Source organism: Amia ocellicauda, chromosome 4 (genome assembly GCF_036373705.1).
Source record: "Amia ocellicauda isolate fAmiCal2 chromosome 4, fAmiCal2.hap1, whole genome shotgun sequence".
Lineage (NCBI taxonomy): Eukaryota > Metazoa > Chordata > Actinopteri > Amiiformes > Amiidae > Amia > Amia ocellicauda.
The window spans coordinates 4,025,696-4,049,786 of record NC_089853.1 but is presented as its reverse complement, the minus strand read 5'-3'; the positions used below and the strand labels follow the sequence as shown (position 1 = coordinate 4,049,786).

At 39.7% G+C, this 24,091-nt stretch overlaps 2 protein-coding genes across 3 annotated transcripts in view; one reads left to right on the top strand and one right to left on the bottom strand.

Annotated features, from left to right (window-relative positions):
• The window catches only part of LOC136747598 (F-box/WD repeat-containing protein 7), a 48,893-nt gene extending 28,016 nt beyond the window's left edge, over positions 1–20,877 (bottom strand). The window contains exons 1-12 of the mRNA XM_066700548.1: positions 20,634–20,877; positions 19,991–20,096; positions 19,359–19,584; positions 18,773–18,899; positions 18,521–18,617; positions 13,851–13,933; positions 13,627–13,725; positions 9,728–9,800; positions 8,850–8,970; positions 6,232–6,418; positions 5,345–5,458; positions 2,220–2,342 (exon numbers count right to left, since the gene is read on the bottom strand). Of these exons, the coding sequence (XP_066556645.1) occupies positions 2,220–2,342; positions 5,345–5,458; positions 6,232–6,418; positions 8,850–8,970; positions 9,728–9,800; positions 13,627–13,725; positions 13,851–13,933; positions 18,521–18,617; positions 18,773–18,899; positions 19,359–19,584; positions 19,991–20,096; positions 20,634–20,759 (1,482 nt within the window). The 5' untranslated portion in view covers positions 20,760–20,877. The remainder of the gene's footprint in view (positions 1–2,219; positions 2,343–5,344; positions 5,459–6,231; positions 6,419–8,849; positions 8,971–9,727; positions 9,801–13,626; positions 13,726–13,850; positions 13,934–18,520; positions 18,618–18,772; positions 18,900–19,358; positions 19,585–19,990; positions 20,097–20,633) is intronic.
• Positions 20,878–20,965: 88 nt separating this feature from the next.
• On the top strand, positions 20,966–23,974 carry slc35c1 (solute carrier family 35 member C1). 2 transcript variants are annotated; one of them, XM_066700549.1, is made up of 3 exons: positions 20,966–21,050; positions 21,673–22,194; positions 22,933–23,974. In XM_066700549.1, the coding sequence occupies exons 2-3, from the start codon at positions 21,675–21,677 to the stop codon at positions 23,493–23,495; spliced, it is 1,083 nt and encodes a 360-aa protein (XP_066556646.1). In that variant the 5' UTR covers positions 20,966–21,050; positions 21,673–21,674; the 3' UTR covers positions 23,496–23,974. The 2 variants fall into 2 exon arrangements, with proteins under 2 accessions (XP_066556646.1, XP_066556647.1); XM_066700550.1 differs by lacking the exon at positions 20,966–21,050 and having other exon boundaries at positions 21,568–22,194.
• Positions 23,975–24,091: the final 117 nt, after the last annotated feature.

The window sequence follows — 24,091 nt, the reverse complement described above, 5'->3', positions numbered from 1 at the left end:
CCCTTAAATCTAACTGGGGAGCCATCTGAACATACACCATATGTCTATACACATTAGCTTTTAATTCAATCATTTACATATGACCTTCCAGACAATTAGTAGTCCTGTAATATAAAAGCAACACTTTCCCACAACTCTCCACCAGCAAAGCACCCGTCCACCGTGACTTACAACAAAAGAAACAGTATAGCCAATATAAATGTTATTACACTTTCTTCGCATTGTAAAGTATTTAGGATGTGAAAACATTAAACCCTCATTCACTCATCACACCAACGGCAAACGGATACTCCTCATAATCACATATGAAAGGAAAGGCGAGTGTCTCTCGATGCTAATATCCAAATGCAAATGTTATTGCCAATTACTGTACCCCTCCTAAGGGCAGACCTATTTTTTACCCCAGCGAGCCCAAGAGATAACAAGTCCCTCTGCCTCCCCTCCACAGTAACTGCAGTCGCACTGACGCACCACATCAAAGGTGGGAGCTATAATTATTTAATATGCTCTTGCTTTGAACTGCATCGATGAGGGGAGGGTGGGAGGGGTTATTTGGTGAAAGACCAACCGGTACTTTTTCCATCTCCTGCTTAGTCGCCTAATTAATGGCACACTCCATACTCCAGGACGTCGATGTACACAGTATGAAGTGCGAGACTGCAGTCCTGCCAGCCCACGTGTGTGCAGAATACACAAAAAAGGCAACGGCAATCACAGCCAATGCCTCGCCTATCTCTGGGTCCGTAGGTTTTTATTTCTTTCCATTTCCTCCCTGTACCTTCCTGAAATACAGCCGTGCTTGAGTTCACCCTTTCCCATCCGAATTAATAAAACAAATATACACCATATGAGCAATAAAACTTCATCAGGACATGAATGAACGTGGATGACAGGTGGCGAACGCTGCTGTTGTCAGAACACGATTAGCAGTCTGTCAACTATGTCGAAAAACATGTAACCATCATAATGCGTCTTCACCTTGAGACTGGTTATAGACACACACGCTTTTCACTGTATTGCCGTCTTATCTGAAGTCAACATTATTTATATATAGGATATAAGGCAACTTTTCTGTGTTTGCTGGGTATATTGCAGTTTTCTTTGGGCTTGAGTTGTTTGGGAACGATCCAGAAGGATAAACAGATCTTGGCACTTAAAAAAAACTAAATGATCAAGCAAGGTAAGTGGAAATCATGGACACAAGATCAAGAAGGCCTGAGAGAAGTAGCTAGGAAATGCAAAGAGTGCTTAAATGTCAAGCAGTCATGAATGAATTAAAGGGCACATAAATGTCAAGGCAAGGCAAACAAGAGAGAAAGAATGATTCCACTCAAAATATGAAAGTCTGCTAATGCTTTGAATCAGAAAGCTTTCAACTTATTAAGTAGTCATCGTTACTCAGCGAAAGAACGAACATACCTGGACTGTCACAAAACAATATTATCTTTGACATTTGCATTAAAAAAAAATCTGCAGTTCAAGAGTCTATTAAACAGTTTTTCGGGGGGTTCAAAAACCTTGGTTTTAGGTGCAGATTTAACGGCATTAATTTGTTTCGTAGATTTGGATGTTTGTAAGCATTACATACTGCAGTTCCAATTAAGAAAATGCAATGCTTTTACAGGCTTAAATAAGTCAAGGTAATACCCCAAAATAAGATTAAGATGTTTAACAGGGGCGTTCAGTTTTATCATGAGTTCCGTCTCTTCCGTCTCTGGTTTGTGCTTTAACTTAGGCCCGGTTTTGAGTGAATAATTGTTTTAATATGTATTCTTAGCCAGTTCCCTTTAAGTGGTAAGCTATCAAAGAGAGTTAAGAAATTTCTCAAGGCTCCCTAAAACCAAGCCTTGTCATAAATGCCACCAAGTGTGAAAGTATGCTAACCAAGAGGCAATGCCTTGCTAAGACAATCTGTCTTGCCGAGTTTGATTTGCTGTGAGCATTAGTCCTAAACACTAACAAGACAGTTGAATCAGGAATAAAACTACAGAACTGTAAAATGAGTGGGTTTTTTATGTTTTTAAAAATCTATCACAACACCAAATTTCTTTGCGCTCAGTTAGTCTTCAAGCTAATGAGAGAAGACCATGACTGCAGTTTTGAGTTGCTTCAAGGGGACCAAAGCCACGATTTGTAGCACTTGCATTTTGTTTCTTAATGATCAATTATATAGTTTATCAATTAAACTCAAATTGAAATGGCAGATGCCAACTGACTACCTTATCTGCCGATCCCGTGAAGGCTCTCTGTGCTTCTGTGTCTTGATCCACAGCAAAGACAGCCTGAGTGTGACCCTGCAGTGTCTGCAGCAGTGTGCAGTGTCTTAAATCCCAAACTTTGGCCTGCAAAACACAGGAAATTGCAAAACTCCACTTTAGTATGGAGACTAAAATAACAAAAACATTGTTAACTGTAGCTACAGGATGCTCTGTGTACCCTTAACCTTGCAGCAAGATGGATTAATGTGTGTATGTGTGTGTTTGTGATTGCATGCATGTGCCTCTGTGTGTGTTTGTGTGTATGTGTGATTGTGCATGCATGCGTGTGTGCGTGTGTGTGTTTGTGTGGGGGTGTTCTTACTACTACATGGGCAGCAGTGTGGAGTCATGGTGTGGGTTCTGGACCCTGTAGCAGAGGGTTGTGGGTTCAGTCCCAGGTGGGGGACACTGCTGTTGTACCCTTGAGCAAGGCACGGTACCGAGTTTGCTCTAGTAAGAGCTTTTGCTTTATCTCTAAAACAGTGGCCTCAATGGGGAACAGATTGCCAGTGGATTTGATGTCAACATTTATTAGACAATCGGTAAGTGAGACTGAGTGCTAATAGCAGCTGAGACAGATCTCCAAATTGGAACCAACCATAGGTTCTGCTCCTAGAAAATAAAAGCAAAGACCTAATAGCAGTGAGCTGTATAAGAAATGCCTTTGTGGTACCGAAAACATATTCCCATAGACAGAGGTAGAGGAGAGCGGAGAGATCAAAATGAATTTGCAATTCAGATGTTACTTTATATTCTCTAAAGCAGGTTTCAAACCATCCAATTCAGAAGTGTTAATTCTCACTCGTAGCCATTTTTAAGTGGTTAACCATTGTATATGGACAGGGTAATGTGTGTTTTTTTTCATATGAAACATTAAGGAGACTATTGACTGCCTACATTAATCCCACTGTTGACACAGCCAGTGGATTCCCTTAAAACACTAGGCCGCCACACAGACACAAATGTAAAGGATGTTTGCATGAAATGTGTCAATTACTGATAAGAAGTCCTCTTCACTTGCATGCTGGAAGTCACACTTACCGCACTCTCATTTCAAATATTCAAAAATACTCATTTAAAACAATGTATTTGAGCTGAAAATAATCATTTCGGGTCACAGCAGGAATGCCATCTCAGTAACATTTTGTCAGCTGGGAACTATTGCTGTTCATTAATGTGTGTGTGCACAGTGAGTGATCATTTTCAGAATGGTAATTTAGCCTTGCTCAAAACTATATGATCGACAGACTGAAATTATGAATGTGGAGCCTAACTGATGCACAAACACATCACATCAACAACAAAACAAAAATGCTTGTTTTTCAGAAGCTGAACCACGTAGAACTGTGTTGTTCCACGGTTGATGTAATTCAGTTAACATGATTTGAAAATATATTGTAGTTAAGCAGATAGCCTTCACACATTCATGTCAACCAAACGTAAGAAGCAAGGGAGGGAAATTCAATGGCATTACTTGTTCAGATCATAAGGGCCATGATTTAATTGGGTGTGATACAAAATGCATAAAGAGGTATATTGAATTCGCTTTCCTGCTGTCATTAGCATAGCAATAAGGTAATGCTTGGTTGAGAAGGAGGCCTTTATGAGTTGTCAGTCCTCACTTGTGGAACAAGGATTTGAAATGCAGAATACAGGCAAACTGAAAAAAGAAATCATTAAATGGAAGCACCAGAGGGAATATATCTTTGCAAGTTCTTGTGTTCCCAAGACCTTACCATTCTCGCAGATTCAATATATGTCCAGGTTGGTAATTTAATCTGCTGAAATGACCATGCCTCGAGTAGCACGGCTTCTTCATTTTTCTAAGTGTCTATTGATAATTTTAATTTAATTATGTCAGAAGCAATGAATCTACCCAGTCTCAGAGTAAAATGTTCGGGATCAATCACACCTGGGAGTAGTGGAAGAAAATTACTTTTTTAATGCTGTCAAAAATGGGGGTAATAGAAAGTGATATTTCACTGTGAAAAATAGGAACTTTGGAAATAGCCAAGAGGTCACAGTGATGATTTATCTTTTCAAATGAGCTAATATCATAAATATTGTATTATGCATGCAATGGGAATGCTGAAGCTGCATGGCCAATTAGCATTTCTCAGCCTGTCAAGAATACATCAAGTGTCAGCTCCAAAAAGTGGAGCTTGATATGAAAAATAATTAATTTTGTCTCTTCATTCTATCTACCGGTGTGAATTATGGGAATGTTTTAATGTCTTATTACAACAAAATTAGAGTTTTAAATTTACCGGACTGCTGAATACACACACACAGAGGTGCACACAATCTGAAAGCAGATTGTTTCCCTTTGAGTCAGACTCTAATTGTCCTACAATGAGTGTAATTGAGAATTATAATGTGACATGTGACAGACCAGAACTCCTACTTAAATGGAGATCAAATATATTGCAGGAGGGACATTTAAAGGCAAAACTAAGAGTTAAAAGAGGTGCAATATGTTTTTTACAAATATATAACACATTTTAGTAAAGGAAGGCAGTCTGTGGTATGATGGACACATAACCTTCACATGATAAATAAAATAATAATAATCTTGTTTCTTGGACTTAAAACCGCTCTTAAGGGTATAATTAGTGACATCTGACAGCTGCCACAAATGTCCAGGGAAATTAACATCGCTGCACTCAAGCACATATCTGACTAATACACAATAATGTAAAGTCAAAGTAAAACCAAGCTAAAGTTTATTTTTTATGAATCTCCTTTCTGTCAGATTCATTAATGTAGTTCATCACGCAGAGATTATTTTAAGGTGAAATATTTTATCAGCTGTTTTCAGCTCAGTTCAACATATCCCTTATTTCCATTTTAAAAGTTATACAGCACATATTATCAGTGTTGTTTTGTTATATTTACAGGAGCATGCGTTTCTTCTGGGTTATGAGAGGGTTACAGCTAAAAAAAACAAAAAAAGCAAAAATGTTTAAAAATACTGTGTGGCAGTATCTATGTCTTACTGAAGCATTATTTAATTAACTTCCCTTTAATGCAAGGGTCCTTTCACTGTAGCTATTGTAAGCCAGAGTCTTACTGAGTGTCTTACTTACGGTTTTGTCTTGTGACCCACTAAGAAGAATACTGTTTCGAAGGACAATTGACCAAACAGGGCCGTTGTGAGCAGTTAATGTCCTTGCACAGACCCCGAGCCGCAAATTCCACACCTGCAATTGGAGGGGTGAGTTAGAGCAAACACAAGCCTGTAAGCAGGTGATATGACTTCAATAAGGATTTGCTTTCCTCTCCTATAGCAGTTAAGCCTTTTTAGCTGTGGGTTCAATCACCTCATTAAAACTGCTAATGCTTCGCAGTGCGGCATCCGATAGCAACACGCTATAAGCTCGTTTTTTGTCGTATGCGACAGCATTATTTCGGCACAGTTCAGAGAGAGGTTCCAACACAACGTGCACCAGACTGCGTTACACAGTTTTGCCACTTCTGCATCGCTAATGAAAGAAAACGAGAAGCCCGGCGCATCTCTTCACGGACTCTGAAGAATTTCTTTCCAGGAATGAGATTAAAGAAAACAAAAACACTCCTTATATGAGAGGAAATCTCATCTCTTTTCTGACCACTTTTATTACGTTGTGTTGTAATTTGATAAAACAGTCTGGACAATACAGGCCACTGTTCAGCCAGATGCTGGATATGCACAATAAGGAATAAATGCTCCCCTTCATGAAAACACTATTTGAAACGATCACCAGAGACGGAGTCTGACCAGAAAGCTCTAAAAGGCTATCATCTTTCGCCCAGATTATCTGAATCTGATTTATCTTCATGATTTGAAAATAAAATCCACAAGCTGCTCCGCTAAACAGGTGACTGCAGCACCGGAGGAAGTTAGAGCTACTCACACTTTTTTAAGAAGACAGAGAAATCAAAAATTGCATGTTTTACTTTATTCTACTATGAGAGGTTTTTACAGTAACATTACCTTGATTGAGGAGTCATAGGAAGAACTAACGAGGAGATTCGTGGTAAAGAACTGAAGACCCCAGACTCCTCTCCTGTGGCCTGCCAGTGTCTGCACATGGTCTCCATTGCTCAGGAGCCACACTTTAATGGTTTTATCTTGACTCCCACTGGCCAGATACTTACCACCAACAGCCAAACAACAAACCCTGACAGAAAACAATTGGATCAAAGTAATTCATAAAACATGGAACTGTATGTATTAAAGTGAACAAACCATGAACTTGCTTACTCACTTAAGCATAAAAAGAGTAATTTGAAATGTTTTTTAATTCCACATAGAGTGGGTGGGAAGAATCAGTAAAACTTATGGCTAATGTACAATATACAGTGAGTGAAAAAAGTATTTGATCCCCTGCTGATTTTGTACGTTTGCCCACTGACAAAGAAATGATCAGTCTATAATTTTAATGGTAGGTGTATTTTAACAGTGAGAGACAGAATAACAACAACAAAATCCAGAAAAACGCATTTAAAAAAAGTTATAAATTGATTTGCATGTTAATGAGGGAAATAAGTATTTGATCCCCTATCAATCAGCAAGATTTCTGGCTCCCAGGTGTCTTTTATACAGGTAACGATCTGAGATTAGGAGCACTCTCTTAAAGGGGGTGCTCCTAATCTCAGCTCGTTACCTGTATAAAAGACACCTGTCCACAGAAGCAATCAATCAATCAGATTCCAAACTCTCCACCATGGCCAAGACCAAAGAGGATGTCAGGGACAAGATTGTAGACCTACACAAGGCTGGAATGGGCTACAAGACCATCGCCAAGCAGCTTAGTGAAAAGGTGACAACAGTTGGTGCAATTATTCGCAAATGGAAGAAACACAAAATAACTGTCAGTCTCCCTCGGTCTGGGGCTCCATGCAAGATCTCACCTCGTGGAGTTTCAATGATCATGAGAACGGTGAGGAATCAGCCCAGAACTACACGGGAGGATCTTGTTAATGATCTCAAGGCAGCTGGGACCATAGTCACCAAGAAAACAATTGGTAACACACTACGCCGTGAAGGACTGAAATCCTGCAGCGCCCGCAAGGTCCCCCTGCTCAAGAAAGCACATGTACGGCCCGTCTGAAGTTTGCCAACATCTGAATGATTCAGAGGAGAACTGGGTGAAAGTGTTGTGGTCAGATGAGACCATAATCGAGCTCTTTGGCATCAACTCAACTCGCCGTGTTTGTAGGAGGAGGAATGACCCCAAGAACACCATCCCCACCGTCAAACATGGAGGTGGAAACATTATGCTTTGGGGGTGTTTTTCTGCTAAGGAGACAGGACAACTGCACCGCATCAAAGGGACGATGGACGGGGCCATATACCGTCAAATCTTGGGTGAGAACCTCCTTCCCTCAGCCAGGGCATTGAAAATGGGTCGTGGATGGGTATTCCAGCATGACAATGACCCAAAACACACAGCCAAGGCAACAAAGGAGTGGCTCAAGAAGAAGCACATTAAGGTCCTGGAGTGGCCTAGCCAGTCTCCAGACCTTAATCCCATAGAAAATCTGTGGAGGGAGCTGAAGGTTCGAGTTGCCAAACGTCAGCCTCGAAACCTTAATGACTTGGAGAGGATTTGCAAAGAGGAGTGGGACAAAATCTCTCCTGAGATGTGTGCAAACCTGGTGGCCAACTACAAGAAACATCTGACCTCTGTGATTGCCAACAAGGGTTTTGCCACCAAGTACTAAGTCGAAGGGGTCAAATACTTATTTCCCTCATTAACATGCAAATCAATTGATAACTTTTTTGAAATGCGTTTTTCTGGATTTTTGTGTTGTTATTCTGTCTCTCACTGTTAAAATACACCTACCATTACAATTATAGACTGATCATTTCTTTGTCAGTGGGCAAACGTACAAAATCAGCAGGGGATCAAATACTTTTTTCCCTCACTGTACATATATACATATATGGGAACGCCTGGATTTTAAAAGTTGTAGGTTTCAATAAGTAAGTTCTCTTTTTATGAGAAACACTTCAAAAACCATGTCTTAATAACACCTGAAACAGTGTCTCCTCTGAGTCACAATTCCAAAAAGCTAGTTCTAATTTTGGAGATAGTACAATTTCAATTTTCAAGGTCTTTGTTCATATTCTTTAATCTCCTGCACATAGAGCAGCATAATATTACTGTTCTACCATTTTGTTAATTAGAAGACTGGGAAGCATAACAAGTAAAAGTGCCCTTTAGTTTCACCTTTTTAATTTAATATTAGCAAAGGTTAAACTTACACTAGTACAGAGGAAGGCATTTCAGTGTTCGTAGTTTTAGGATACCAAAACACAAAGAGACACAATCAAAGGCAATCAAAGAAATGTAATATTGAAATAAAGAACCTACATTAAGCACAAATTGAAGTCTACTTAACACGTGTTCTTTGTTAAACAAAAGCACAGAGTGGGAATAAACATGGATATGTTGTTGGATGTTTATAGAATGGTAATTACACATTCTTGCACATGTATGAAGATTGTAGATAACGTTGTAAATTATATGCATAATTTAATTTTCTTTCAAGAGTCCAAGAAAGCATACATCATCGCTTAAGCACACTAAGTAGAGTGAGTCTTACGCAGCTGTGTGGCCCTTCAGTTCTGCTGTCCGGCACTTTCCTTCCTCCCAGTTTTGCCTGAGACAGTAATCACTCTTAAACACATTCTTCCAGCTGTCGGGAGGCGCTGGCAGAGGGAGCCCTGAAAAATAAGCACCATAAATCATCAGCCCATTCTCAATATAGTAAAAATTACACCATCTCCCAACAACAGAAGCAGACACCTGAGGAGACTATCTTCTCACCATCTGCTCTGGTGCCATTTTCTAACTAGGTGTTTTTAGCATTTCCACTTGGACCATTATTCTCCGGGAAAAGAAAAACGAACATTGCACAGTGCACTGCACAGTATACACTGCTCTGCAAGATACTTAACACAATGTCTAGATCGAATATAATTCACTGCATGTTGAGTTATATGAATTATTATTTGGTATATTAGTTGTTCGATAAATAGTACGAAATCACGTGTTCAGTTATCTCACATAGTATTTACCCATCATAAGATCTATAAAATTGGGCCTTCTTTGATATCAGTTGTGTGTTTATTTTACCAAAAAGGTATTGTTCCACGAAGACACAAACTCATTAGAGTGTAACCGGACAATGTTAGGCATTTTATCAGAGGCCTGGTGATAAGGAGGATATTAACCAGTCGACAGTGGCAAACAATAGAGCCGACATTGTTTTGTATCCCTTTATAAACACTCTGTTCAATGCGGACAATTGCCTTATACTTTTGACAACGTGTTCATCCTTATGATTTCACAGCCTTTTAATCTCAGTCTTTCAAAGCCTATAATGGGGACCCACTTAATTTTCCAATCTAAATATACGATTAAGGATGAAAGCTTTTCATTGATCAGCAGTTATTAAGAAAGGCTTCGGGAAGGTTTTACCCCCAGTGGACTCCTGGCATTTTATCCGCCACAGCCAGTTGCTGCTGCACAGTTTGTACCATGTTTTACTGACCTGCAGTAAAAGAAAAAGTAAGTAACAATGAGGGAATGATTAGAGAATATGCATCATTGCAAATCTGTGACACACATGTCAGCTGTATCATTTTCTTTCAGCAGATTCAAGGATGAAATCTGTCAATCATTATTGTGGCTGCTGTGAGCGCACTGCCTATTCTCTGTGGAGTAAACCTGGCACAGATGTGTTGGGCATGCAGGTTAGACACTTTTAAAATTGTGTTACACCAGCTTGACTACACACATTGCACATACAACAATCCCTCCTTGGAGGACTGTATATAGAAAAAAGGTATTTTATAACGCCAGATGGGAACATTTCTGATCGTCAAATTAGAATTCAAGAGACGGTCTGAATCGAAATGTCATCAGGAAGATCTAATATACAGGGTGCCTAATCTAAGTCTGACTCTGAAAACGGGATAACAAAGATAATTAGCCTTTCTCTAGTACAGCCTATATAATAAATGCATCATAGTAGATGTATTTATGCTGGGATTTTTGTACTAATAAAGTGAAAGACACTCTCCTCACATCTCATGGTTATAGCTTATATTCAATGCTTTAATAAGTTTTGAATTATCTATATCAATGAATTTAAAAGATGGCTTGGGTTCCAAATATACAATATTTCCCTCATTTCAGCTTTGTTTTATGTCCCACAAAGGCTACCTACCCTCAATATATATTTCTTCAGCGTTTAGCCACAAACAGTGCAGCACAGTAAACGACCAGAGGGGGAGCTCTTGGCCGTATTTACGAAGATCAGTAAGTGTGTGATAAACAACAGCCTCCCTCTGCTTAAAATAAACCCAGAAGATAAATGCTCTCATTACTTAGACAGCTGCTAATGAACATCCATATAATGTATCATCGATCTATTATATTTCAAAAGAAATGTACATTGCCAACCAGTGAATCAGAACTAATGTTGCATGGGAAGCGAACACCTGGTCTCCTGAAAAAAGTGTTGGTTATGGCGTTTTTTAAAGACACTTCCCAGGATGGAGCTCAAGGTCACTGTTGTAAAGCTTACATGAAGAAGAACAATTATTTATTATGGAGTCCCGTGGATTAAATCTGTTTTTAATGTTGATTTTTTTTTTTTAGATGACAGACTAACGTTTGAGGGTACAAATGCTTTCTACACCTTGGCACGCCTCCCCGGCCATTTCAGAGTAGAGAGAAAGGTGTTTTGATGCTGCTGAAATGAAAGAAGCCTACATAGTCAGTCACTGCTGAGTGATTTATCTTTAGGGCCTGGAATTGAATTTTGACGAAGAGTGGTAAAGGGTCAATGGCAGGAACAAAGAGAATTATTAATGTGATCAATATCTCGCAAATTGCTTTGTGTCAGAAGTGTCGAAATGACTGTTTTTACAATAACAATTTTGTATTTTATTTTTTAACTGAAGTGTTAGCCTTGTTATGTATAAACGTTAGGACTGGTTGAGAGCTGCTGCATTTACAGGAAGTGTTGTATTCAAAAAGGAAAGAAGTGAAACTGTGTGAGGGTTGACTTTAGAGTTGACTTTCTTTTAATGGTGGCCTCCAGAACTACCCATTTTCCCATCATGCACTGGTAGATCCTATCAATCCACTGCTGGATTTTTCTATTGAATTTTGTCTCGATCTGTCCAGAGTGTGTTCACTGTGGTCTTTTGTCTCTTGGGATTGGTCTTGGTCCAAGGTTGATCCTTGCCTTTTTATGTAGCCAAGTCTAAACACCATTTTAATGTCTTTATTCATGCAATGCTTTGCCCTTCTCTTTGTGTGTGTGAGTGGGTGAAAGTCCATATTTTTCTGTATCAATTTTCAAATTAAAAACGTTATAAAGGCAGTATTCATGGGTGGCAGACTTTTCTTTTCAGTCTAAATGCACTCTCCCCTTTCGAAATCGCACTTAATCTTCCAAAACCACTGCAGCTCATTCTGGCTCTTCTGTTAATTTCAGCCATCTGTTCTTCAGTAGCTGATATTAACTAACCCAAATACCCATAACTGTTGACTTCTAGCTGCTGCCTCTTTCTATCTCAGTAACCTTTGGAACAGTGTATTTGTGCTTTACGGAGATTTCTGTGCAATTCGGTTCAGATGGCTGGGGATAATACAATACAGACACAAAGAGAGCAGTCAGAAAAGACAAGGTGACTTCTACAGTTCTCTTTAACGTCCAACAATCCCACAGCTTAGTGCATGAGTTTTCTCCTTGTCAGATTTTTGCTTATTCTTATCTGAGATTACATTTAAAACCAATAACACCTACACTGTCATGGGATATAATCCAGCGCAAACACAAGGAAATCCTACCCTCTCTCATGTGATGCACTATCATTAAAATCTTTCAGCACCCCATTTCAAGATTTATGATTTTTAAAGCTTGAATCAATAACACTACGCGCAATGCTGGGATAACCAGCACATATTCATAACAAACTGAATTTAAAAAAATGTAAACAGTGTTCCCTAATAGTTAAAAACTTTCCTAAATGTTTATGTTTTAATACTGATACTGACTGATCTCTCATGCATAAAGCAATTATGGTTTGATAGTTAAATTGGCTAATTGTAGTAATTTGATTATTATAGAACAACAAAAGTATAACTTACAAACCTGTGTAAAAATACTGGCACCAACAATAATGTTATTCATATACATACATGAATTGCACCATATATGTCATATTCCAACAGTGCAACATATGTGAAGCTTATTACATGATTAGACACTAGAATACAATAAATAAGTTTTCCCAGATGATGCAATTATATGTAAAAAAACTAAACAAAATTAGGTTTAACGTAAATGCAATCAACATAGAACAAATTGGACTGGTTAAACACATTAGAACTGATTGCTCTACAAGATTTGTGGTGGACATGATGAATTAATTTGAAAGTGTACACATCTGCTGAAATCAATACTCAGTTTTCCAGCCAACTTCCAACCTATATGCCTTCATTAATTAAGTTTTTAATTAAAAACGTAGGCATTTGACCCGTACAGTAATACACACAGCACCCAATCAAATTCCCACATTAGTCCTCCAAATTAAAAGCTTGCTAGAATAAGAAAACACACACACACAAAATAATGATTATGAAATATGAATTACTTTCCCCTTCAGAATCAAACTGCTGATGTCTGAGGAGCCTGTTCACTTCAGATCATTAAAAAGCCACTCAGACTCTTCTTAATAGCGATACAGCATCCAAATCAAGTCATAGATATACCTAATTACACATATAGAAAGCACTTTCTTTGTTTCAGGCAGCATAATTCTTTTTAAAAAATATCCACAAACGTGTTATAGATCTTTGAACACTATTATAATAAGCTGTTCTGTGACAACGACAGGATCAACCTTAACACACAGCGCCCCCACATGGTGAAAACACCAATTTAACGTATTTCATAATAGGGGTTGTATTTCTTCAGTACAAAAGAGGCTGTGATTTTTGGGCAGACTTTTCTGACAGCTGCAGAAACGTACAGACCTTGTCTCTGTTATAAGCAACAGGCTGGGTTTTACTTATCAAGGAAATAGATCAGATATACTTTCAACAGGTAACGGTAAACTAGCCACGGTTTCTCACGTTATCTCAATTCTGCTGCTTGTATGTATCCGATATCTCTTTAAATGACAAGCTTATAAAACGAGTGCAAATCCGTGTATTAACATTGTTTTGCTTTCATTATATTAGACTGTTATATTTTGTTTTCCTTGGTTAGACTGTTTCAGAATGTTATGACACAAATATCAAATGATTAAATGACAAATGTGTCAATTCCCGAACAGGAAAGTGTTTGTGTTTGCACGTACCTGGCTGGTCACGAGGAGCTCTCTTGGTGACAGATAGGACAGTATCTTTAGTGACAGTTTCTTTGGGAGGAGGCCAATAAAATCCCTGTAGCGCTTCACCTGATAACACAACAAGCAGAAATAAATAAATTACAATCATGAATTATAGACTGAAACTTGTTACAAATTATATTCCTTTTGTGATCACATGAGCACTTCAGCAGGTCAGCTGGACAGTTACTTACAGTCAGAAACATTGAAATGAAATAATGCTGCCTTAGATCCAACAGTGGTAACATTTTCTGGAGAAAATAGTTCCTCTGCATGTCTGAAAAGGAAGAAAAAATCAGATGTATGTATTATTTATACCCTTTCATTTTTATCTTGTCTGAACTGGAGTGTGTTTACTCACTTATATGGGATTTTTAAAAATGCATGCTCACCAGATTGCTTTTTTTCATTATTATTTCAGTTTTAATTACACAAATGATGAGAGGAAGATTCACAACTTAGAAAAGAGAATTAACAATTAGAAGCATTGTATTAAAATACAGTAAGCATAGTGCAACATCTGGGCATCCTGCGCAACATGAGAGAAACGTATGTAAAAACAGCTTTACACAGATTATAATGGAGTCCTTCCCCCAGACTTTTCACGTGGAACTCGTTCAACCACATTGGCAGGTACGAAACCATCTGATTTGCTCATAGCTTCCCTGGCTAAACAAAGTGAACAAAAGCTGCTCCTTCTGTTTCCAATCAATATAAAGGCTTTTGCGAAGGAATGTTTTAGTTACTGTGTGATTTGTTCCTAATCAGGGTGACAAAGATAATACTGCACACAGCTAAACCCTCCAGAGCATTAGACACTACAGGAATGAATCACATCTCGTATATAAAACAGCAGGACACAAGAGTATCTATACGCAAACACCGAGCTAAAATGTCATTACCCATTGGAAACAAGCTACATTACACTTCCATGTCAGTAATCTAGCTCCTAATTGGCTCCGTTAGTCAAGAGGGGGTGTTTTCTAGACATCTGGGAGCTATTTAGTATCAGGTATTGTTGTTTCTTGGCCCCAACCAGCCTGTTATGCTGAGAAGTATTTTTCTATATCAGCTTCGTGTTCAAGGGCTGTGGTAATTTGTGAAGATCACAGGTCTGTAGTGATCGTACTTCTTTCTATACTCAGGTCAACACATTTCCACCAAAAGGGGTTCGTGTAATTTGTCTAGGCCAATCTGAACCGCAAGATGCTCTGGTTTGATGTGGTCGATGCCTTTCATGATTTTGAAGACTTGGATCAAGTCCCCACGTAGTCTCCTCCGTTCCAGGGTGAAAAGGTTCAGGTCCTCAGTCTCTCAGTAGGACATTCCCTTCAGACCTGGAATAAGTCTGGTTGCTCTCCTCTGAACTGCCTCTAGAGCAGCGATATCTTTCTTGAAGTGTGGATCCCAGAACTGTCCACAGTATCCAGATGAGCTCTAACTAGTGCATTGTACAGTCTGAACATCACTGCCCTTGTTCTCAATTCTACACTTTTGACAATATACCCTAGCATCCTGTTTGCCTTTTTTATTGCTTCCCCACATTGCTTGGATGGAGAAAGTGAGGAGTCCACGTAGACTCCTAGGTCTTTCTCATGCGTTACTTCATCTAGATCTGTTCCTCCCATAGTGTAATTATAGTGGACATTTTTGTTACCTGCATGTATTACCTTGCACTTGTCCACATTGAATTTCATCTGCCAGGTGTCGCCCACAACTGAATATTATCTAAGTCCCTTTGAATAGCCTGTGCTGCCAAGATTGTATCTGCTGAGCCACCTATTTTAGTATCATCTGCAAATTTGATAAGTTTGCTGTCTATCCCAGAGTCCAGATCATTAATATGGGTTAGAAAAAGCACAGGCCCTAGTACTGATCCCTGTGGAACTCCACTAACAATCAGAAGCAACTCCTCTAATCGACACCCTCCATTTTCAGAGTAAAAGAGGTAATTGAATGTAGTGAATCTCTTTAATATGTTTTGTTCATATTTGTACAGATGGCAATAAATCAAATAACCATCTAAAAGTCGAAAGCATCTTCAGAAGATTTGGTTTTGGCAGTGAATTAGGCACCTCCTTGTGTCATATATGTTAAAACTGGATAAAGTTGTTTTTTAAAACTATATTATAAAGTATTCTTTTCACATAACTAAAAATGCACTGTCCACGTAGGCTTTCGACTACACAACCCTTAGTGTGTCCCAGTGAATAACAGATTGATTACTTTTCGAGTCATCCTATTTCAGAGAAGGCCAACATGACGCCCAGACAAGGAATAAATTAAAATAAGCGACACTTTCACTCTCCACCGAACAGCAGTTGCAAAGCTGAGATACAACTTGTTCCCCTTCTTTGTTGCCTCTTCATTCACAAGCAATACTGCACAACCGCGCTGGACAAGTCCTCTAAATGATAAATCCCTACCATTTTTGATTCTGTGGACCTTGAAACAGAATCTGATTGTGAGCACAGTACAGCTATTGTACGGGAACATTTGCTGTCCAGCTGATTGAGAAAAAACAGCCCAGTGCAGCCCGAGTACACGGCTTTGTTTCCACATGGGTAAAGCCAAGCGAATGGTGCAAGACGGAATAAAGATGCCATTTGAAAGAGCTGCATCCCCTGCTCTCAACTGCGTCACGATAAAATTGAAATTCCTCTTCGTGAAATGAGCCATATTGTTTATCGTCCGCTCTCAGTAGGCCTTCAGCGGGCTGCTTCGGCTTCCATTATACTGTGATGTTGTTAGCTATGGTGCGAAGATATAAAATTGGATTGAGAAGCTCCCTGAAGCGAGATCTGTCGTCCAAGAAGGTAGTATAATGCCATCATATTCTCCTAAGCTGTTTATATCAATAGAAGTAACCTTTTTTTGCTGAGGAGGTAAGCCCCACACCTCATTAAACTTTGAATGTATTGTAAGGGTAATCCTGAGGGTGAGGGTTTATAATTGGGCCCTTGTAAACCAAAAGGTTAGGGTAAGCAAGTGCGTTTTCTTTTCTGCTGAAATCTTTGCACATTTTTCATTTTCATTTCCACTCCCACACAGCAAAATGAGAAATAGTGCTGCTTCATGACCCAGGCACCAATTATAATGCCATACAGGAGCGCAGCTGCGTTAGTCACAGCCCGGTCCTCCGAGCTGGGGTGGTGAAGAGCAGCTCTATTAAACTCAAGATTTATGAAAGCTTAGGGGGAAAAAATGCTTCCTGACGACTATCTTAATCTTTATCACAGCATCTTCTTTTTATGCCATAAATCCTCTGTGGGCCGAAGGAAATTCAGAATAAAAACAAAACAACAACAGAAACCCCAAACTGTTATCACAGATATGTCTTGTAACATGACAACCATTTAACTTATTCATAATTAATGAATTAAGCAGGTACATTTTATTTAACTATACCCCAAATCCCATTCAAAATACTGTTTTATCTTTACATGTTGTACATTTTAACTATTCCTCGATGGTGACATAAAATCAGAGCATGAAACATGTTTTAAACAGAACCTTATTTCACTTGTTAGTGCTTAGGAAGGCTTTGTAACGTTTAACCAATATCCAATCTGGATTTTCAGAGGAGTTGTGTCTGTTTTCCTTGTAATGTGTTTACAGCAGGTTTATTCAAAGCTGGTCTTTTGTCTGCTTTTGTTTTTACCACTCATGCTGCCTGTAATGTTGAAATGAATGACTCTTGGATTGATTAATACTGCCACCTTGTGGAGAAATATATGTGAACAACCTTAATATCAATATGAAAACATTGGTACCAAAATAAAGAAAATCAAAATGTTCTGGTTAATATCTACTTAATCTCAATACAGGAATGATATGGTTATATACAGCACACATACAGATGGGTGACAAATTAAAGGGAAAACCAACATAAAGTGTTTCAGTGAGGTGTTGGGCACCACGAGCCCCAGAACAGCTTCAATGCTCTTGGCACAGATTGTACGAGTCTCTGGACTCTACTGGAGGGATGAACACCATTCTTACACAAGATATTCCCTCATTTGGGGTTTGATGATGGTGGTGGTTAGCACTGTCTAACACGTCAGTCCAGAATCTCCCATAGGTGTTCAATTGGGTTGAGATCTGGTGACTGCGAAGACCATAGCATATGATTCACATCATTGTCATACTCATTACCCCATTCAGTGACTCTCGTGCCCTGTGGATGAGGGCATTGTCATCCTGGAAGAGACACTCCCATCAGGATAGAAATGTGTCACCATAGGATAAAGGAGATCACTCAGAATAACCTTGTAATGATCTGCAGAGACCCTTCCCTCTAAAGGGACTAGTGGACCCAAACCATGCCAGGAAAATGCCCCCCACAGCATAACAGAGCCTCCGGACCCCCTCACTGTAGGGGTCCAGCAGTCAGGCCTGTCCCGTTCTCTTGGTGTCCCACACATGCACTCGCCCACTTGTCCAGAACACGAGCCAGTTAGCGTCTGTGTGACTGAAGCTCCTGCCATTCGTGCCCCAATAATGACGCCTCTTTCAAAGTCACTTACATCCTTTCCTCTTGCCATCTTGATCCAAAATCGAGGTCAACTGGGCCTGCTCAGCATTTGTATATATGCCACAGAGCCTGATAGGATGTTAATTGCTTAATTGTATCATGCAGTACACCTGTTTGGAGGCATCTGCATTCATTATGTTCCTCCACTCCTTTATTCAGGTTTTTCCTTTAATTTGTCACCCGTCTGTGTATTATATCTGTTTATGCATTTGAGACATTCTTTAACTGTGTTTATTGTGCCATGACTGGGTATCCAAAATGAAACACTGGTAACAGTATAGTAACACTATATGAGGATGGTAATGTTTGAATGGGAATGCCTTTACATACCAGTCCAGTAATGTTCATACATCCAAGTGAGTTGTGCTTGTCCAGAGTTGAGTTTTGTCCAGGAGAAGTTACCAAGTTCCTTTCCAGGACATACTGTCTATAATAAAAAGGAGGCAACAGATTATGAACGCACTAAAACCGACACATTAAGCATGGTGCAGGTGAGGTCAGTATATTTCTAACTACACATGAGTAAAATACACAACACTATGTGCAGGAAAAGCAGATCACAGTGTTATACTTCATGATTACCTGCGATTGCTTCGGCAGCTTCCACATTCTCTTGATTAGATTCGGTTCTTCATAGCTGGCAGGCCTGAAATATGGGTCTTCTGATTTGTTTTTCATAAAATCCCTCTTGATACCTAATTTAGGTAATCTGAGATTGTGAAACATAAACCAGCTGCTGAAGATTACAGTTCGATTTGATTTGATAAAGTTGGGAAAGAGATGTATTTTTCCAGTAATGAAAATCCAGTTACAATATGCATAGGGCAGGACAGAATATTAAGGCACGTTACTAATAAACATAACTAGTTTATATAGATAATATACACATGACTTCAATTTCCCATATGCATACAGTCCAATTCTTCATTTCTTAAAATATTTAGTTAATTATCATTTATTATTATGTTGTTTAAAAGCTTAAAAACCTAGTTTGCTATTTGCGTTTGATCTTGATTTTGTAGGGGGGCTTAGGAGACTCCTCTGTAAAAAAACATTATGGTTTTAACATGGTGTATGATATTGTATGACTTCACCTTTTACAAATTCTGCTGAATGTTAGCTTTACAGCACTTTTCGCCCACGCCTTACAGACAGGTATTAACCCCACCTAATTCCTCGGGAGGGTGGTCTAAGTGGGCCAATCCTTAGCGGCTGCTTTTGCTCCTGTGTGTATTGCCTCGATGTGCATCTCCTCACGTCATCCAGGTCTCTCAGAAAAACGCTGGGGGTCCGATGAAACCTGCCCATCCGTCTGCCCTCACACCACCTGTGGAGCCGGCGGCTGAACTCCGTGCTGATGGGATGAAACTCAAACTCAGGGAATAGCGTCCTAGCTGTTAAAGACACAGGTAGAGAGTAACAGTGTAGTTAAAATATGTTCCACTACTTATATCTGTTTTGTGTGTGTGTTTCCTAATGAAAAAATAACACAGCCCAGGTGTGAAACTTTCAGAATATTTATTGAAGGGTCCTCATGGGAAATTTACACTTTTCTGTCTGATTGTGTAACTTGATTAATTCAAATATTGATAATATTTCCTTCCAATCAAGTGCCATACTGTATTTTGCATTCATACAGTGTGTATGCACATGTGTGTGTGACACCGTACAATGGACTGGCATCCAGTCTAGGGTGTGCCCCGCCTCACGCCCTGAGTCCGCTGGGTTCGGCTCTGGCTCACTGTGACCCCGGGCAGGAAAAGAGGTTACTGGTGACTGATGGGTGAAATAGTGTATTACCTGTGTACATGAAGTCCCTGTGGGAAACAGGCTGCAGCACAGTCCACAGAAACTGTATCTGAGCGAACTGACTGCGGATCAGCAAATGCTCCAGCCACACACATCTCTGCCAAAAAATATGTTTAATAATGAGAATTACTTATGCAATTAAATCTGTAACCGAGCTTACCTGTCCAACCGGAAATTCCAAACTGGATGAGAGCTTTCTATTGGTAAGAAGGTTTGGGCTGACAAAAGAAAACGCCATCAAGTGTCATGGGTGAAATTAAAGGATCCCAGTTGGGCTTTTGAAAAAATGTTCAGTCTAAATCTTATGCACAACACTTTTTACAATATACTACACTGTATTGTAAGAGGCCCGCCATGATTACTTTAATTCAGCAGGAATTGAGTACATAGCAAATGCAAGGATTGGTTACAAGCGTAATATACTGTATATGGTATATTATCTATAGGAAACAAAACGATATGCTTCAGTCTTACTCTCAATTAAAAATTGTAAGCTTAACAAACAAGAAAAGAGACCTGCAATGATTATAATAATACATTAAATTAGGCTTAATTCATGCTTTTGCAACATTAAACAGATGACTTGGGAATATTTGTTGTCTTGAATTGTGTGTTGTTGTATTTTTGTACATACCCCTGAATGATTCCACTCTTCTATCCAGTCCAGCATTTTTCCCAGCTGCCTGTCGAAATCCTTTCCTAGAGATATTTCCCCTTGAAAGTTACAGTTTCCCTCAGCTTTCTCCATGGATCCTGGCATCCTAGCCCAGCATTAATTGTAAAGCGGTTAATGGGTTAAATGCCCAATGTAACCAAGGTCTATTTCCCCCATATAGAGTCAAAATCACTTTTCCAGCATTCTGTGCATTTTAAGAACATGTCTGCAATGTGAAACTTTAAAGTAAGCACTTGTGGGACTTCCCATTGGCTAGACTGTCTCTTGGAGACGAGGGCAGGGCACAAAGGTATTTCCTACTACGAGCACTATATAGCACTTCCCTGTGTGAGGAATGAGGCAGATCCTGGGATTTCACCATAGAGCATGCACCGTGTAAGTAATAATAATAATTACACTAAGAATAATAATAACAACTGCTTTCAAGTTGTACTAATCTCTAGCTATTTAATAGAAATGGGACAGACTATACTTAAATACTATTTGCGCTGACAAAAAAAAAAAAAATAAAGCATACATTATAATTGAATGAAGTTATATTCCCATGTATGAATTATTATATGACATACTGACTATACTCGTGCCGTGTGTATGTATGTATGTATGTATGCATGCATGTCAAATCCAAAAAAGGCTGCTACATTGATTCTCCATTTACCTGCCTCTGACCAAACCAGAATTTCGACTCAGTTAATGCAACTTGAAATGTTAAGCATTACCTTGATTGGCTTGCATGTCAGACAGAAAGCTGACTCCAGTTATTTGACGTGCTGCCTGGCGTCGGTGTGAGCGCATCCCAGGCCCCGGTGGGTTATTGATCTGCACATCGCTTGACGTGGTTTTGTAAATAAAGGAGTCCTGTCGCTTTAAGAGGCCCGGCTGTGAGGGGGCGGATCCAGGAAGTGCACGGACTCGCTTGTATACATGGGCCATCCGAGCCCAGTCCGACCTTCTCGCCGTGATCTCCTGTCCTTCTGTCTCCCCTGATCCCCGGCAGGCATGAACCGGACCCAGATCAAGCGCTCCAAGATCCTCAAGATGGCCCTGATGGGTTCCGATGCCCTGGACTCCCGGACGGACTCGTTCTTCATGAAGTCCGCGAAGATCGCCCTGGTCGTGACCCTGTACTGGTTCATCTCCATCACCATGGTGTTCCTCAATAAGTACCTGCTGGACAGCCCGGACCTCAACCTGGACGCGCCGCTGTTCGTGACCTTCTTCCAGTGCCTGGTGTCCGTGCTGCTGTGCGGGCTCATGGGCGTGCTGGCCCGCTGGTGCCCGGGGGTCGTGGACTTCCCCTCCGTCAGGTTCGACCCCAAGATCTCCAGGGGGGTCCTGCCTCTGTCGCTGGTGTTCATCGGCATGATCACGTTCAACAACCTGTGCCTGAAGCATGTGGGGGTGGCCTTCTACAACGTGGGGAGGTCTCTGACCACAGTCTTCAACGTGGTGATGTCCTATGTGATCATCAAGCAGACCACGTCTTTCCGAGCCCTGCTGTGCTGTGCGGTTCTCATCGGTGGGTGCATGCTGGACTTTGGATTAGTTTGCATGGAGTAATATTGCAAGGTCCTGCGTTTTTATCATAGGTTGCCCAAGTATTGTATTCTATATGTACAATAAGTATATGTGCTATTATTAGGAGAGATTGATCTGATTGCTTGCAATGTTTTTTATGTTTTTAGTTGAGAATAATATCAAAATGCTATGTTTTTGTTTTTCCTTGACTTGCTTTATAGTATGTGGGATTGCAAGTGAAGTACTACAGATCAGGGGTTCCCACCCTTCCCTGCTGGCTTTTGTTCCAACCGAAATCTCAATTACTTAATTTAACTAATAATTCCCTTTTCTATTATTCTAAACAGCAGGGGTTTTAAGTGTAACAATGTATAAGGAACTTATCTTATTAAGGAACCATCTTAGTATCAGTTAAACAATTAAAAAAAGTCAAATGTAAGCCAATTATTAGTTAAATTAAGAGTTAGATTAAGTAATTGGGTTGAGCTGGGGGCTGGGGACTCCTGCAATAGATCACTGACCTGTGTTGTCAATTTTTATTTTTATTTGCTGTGGAACAAAATTGATGGCCAGACTTTATTTAATTAATTTTAAACCTCCTTTTATTGTTATGTACAGCCACAGACATTTGGTTTCAACTGTGTTTCAATTAATCTGAAGAACATTTGATAAAATATCTGTTTCTGACAACGACATGGGGGAAACTAATGTTTTTTTTATTCCCATTGTCGCTGTGCAGGAGGCTTCTGGTTGGGTGTGGACCAAGAAGGGGCTGAAGGGTCGCTGTCATGGGTTGGCGTCATGTACGGAGTCCTAGCCAGCATGTGTGTCTCGCTCAATGCGATCTTCACCAAGAAAGTGATGCCAGTTGTGGATGGCAGCATTTGGAAACTCACTTACTACAACAACATCAACGCCTGCATCCTGTTCATTCCTCTGATTGCCATCTTCGGGGAATTTTCAAAACTCTTCCAATTCGACAAACTCGACCATTTTCATTTCTGGGGAATGATGACGTTGGGCGGGGTTTTTGGGTTCGCCATTGGCTACGTTACTGGCCTTCAGATTAAGGTCACAAGTCCACTGACCCATAATGTCTCAGGTACAGCCAAGGCCTGTGCTCAGACGGTCCTGGCTGTTGTCTACTATGATCATATTAAGAGCGTTTTGTGGTGGACTAGTAACTTGATGGTTCTAGGGGGGTCTTTCGCCTACACCTGGGTCAAAGGACTGGAGATGAAGAAGACTCAAGAGCAACCACAAGCCAAAGGTACTAGTGCTAAAAATGACTCCGGTGTTTAGAGCGCAATCCCAGACTCTTGGAATGTCATAAAACCATGGAGATCTAGTTTTCTGGGTGGACTGCAAAACAAAATGAAAAAAGTAAGCGGGTGATACCATCGCTCTTGGGATGGAGATTTTAGAACAGTAAGAACAAACAGAAAATAAATTCTGTTAAGATTGAATTTATACTTTTTTATTGTATTAAAATTTACTTGAAATGTATGTAGTTATATATACCATGTGTGTAGTATATTTGAGGTAGTCTGTAAGACTCTTTTCTATTTTTTTCCTCCTAATTGCAATTTTTGGTGAATTTCCAGCACTTTTCTACTTTGACAAATGTGACGGTTTTAGGGGATTGATGACATGGGGGGTGGACTAGTACTTTGGTTTTAGGGGTATAATAATGGTTTCTCTACATATTTTTGAGTAGGAGATGTGTTCCTGTACCTGTCTTCCCCCCCAAACAAATATAATAAATCAAAGATCTGAAAAGATGTTGTTTATCCACATTTTTATTATTAAAATGTTGTCCCTTTAAATAAACTAAGACAAGACTGTGTTTTAGCACTGCGGCCTTGAATGTCAATATCACGTGTAGTGTGATATGGAAA

Coding starts and splice junctions, on each gene's coding strand:
- slc35c1 (XM_066700549.1), top strand. CDS start 21,675: ATGAACCGGACCCAGATCAAGCGCTCCAAGATCCTCAAGATGGCCCTG. Junction 22,195..22,932: donor GTGCTGTGCGGTTCTCATCG/GTGGGTGCATGC, acceptor GTCGCTGTGCAG/GAGGCTTCTGGTTGGGTGTG.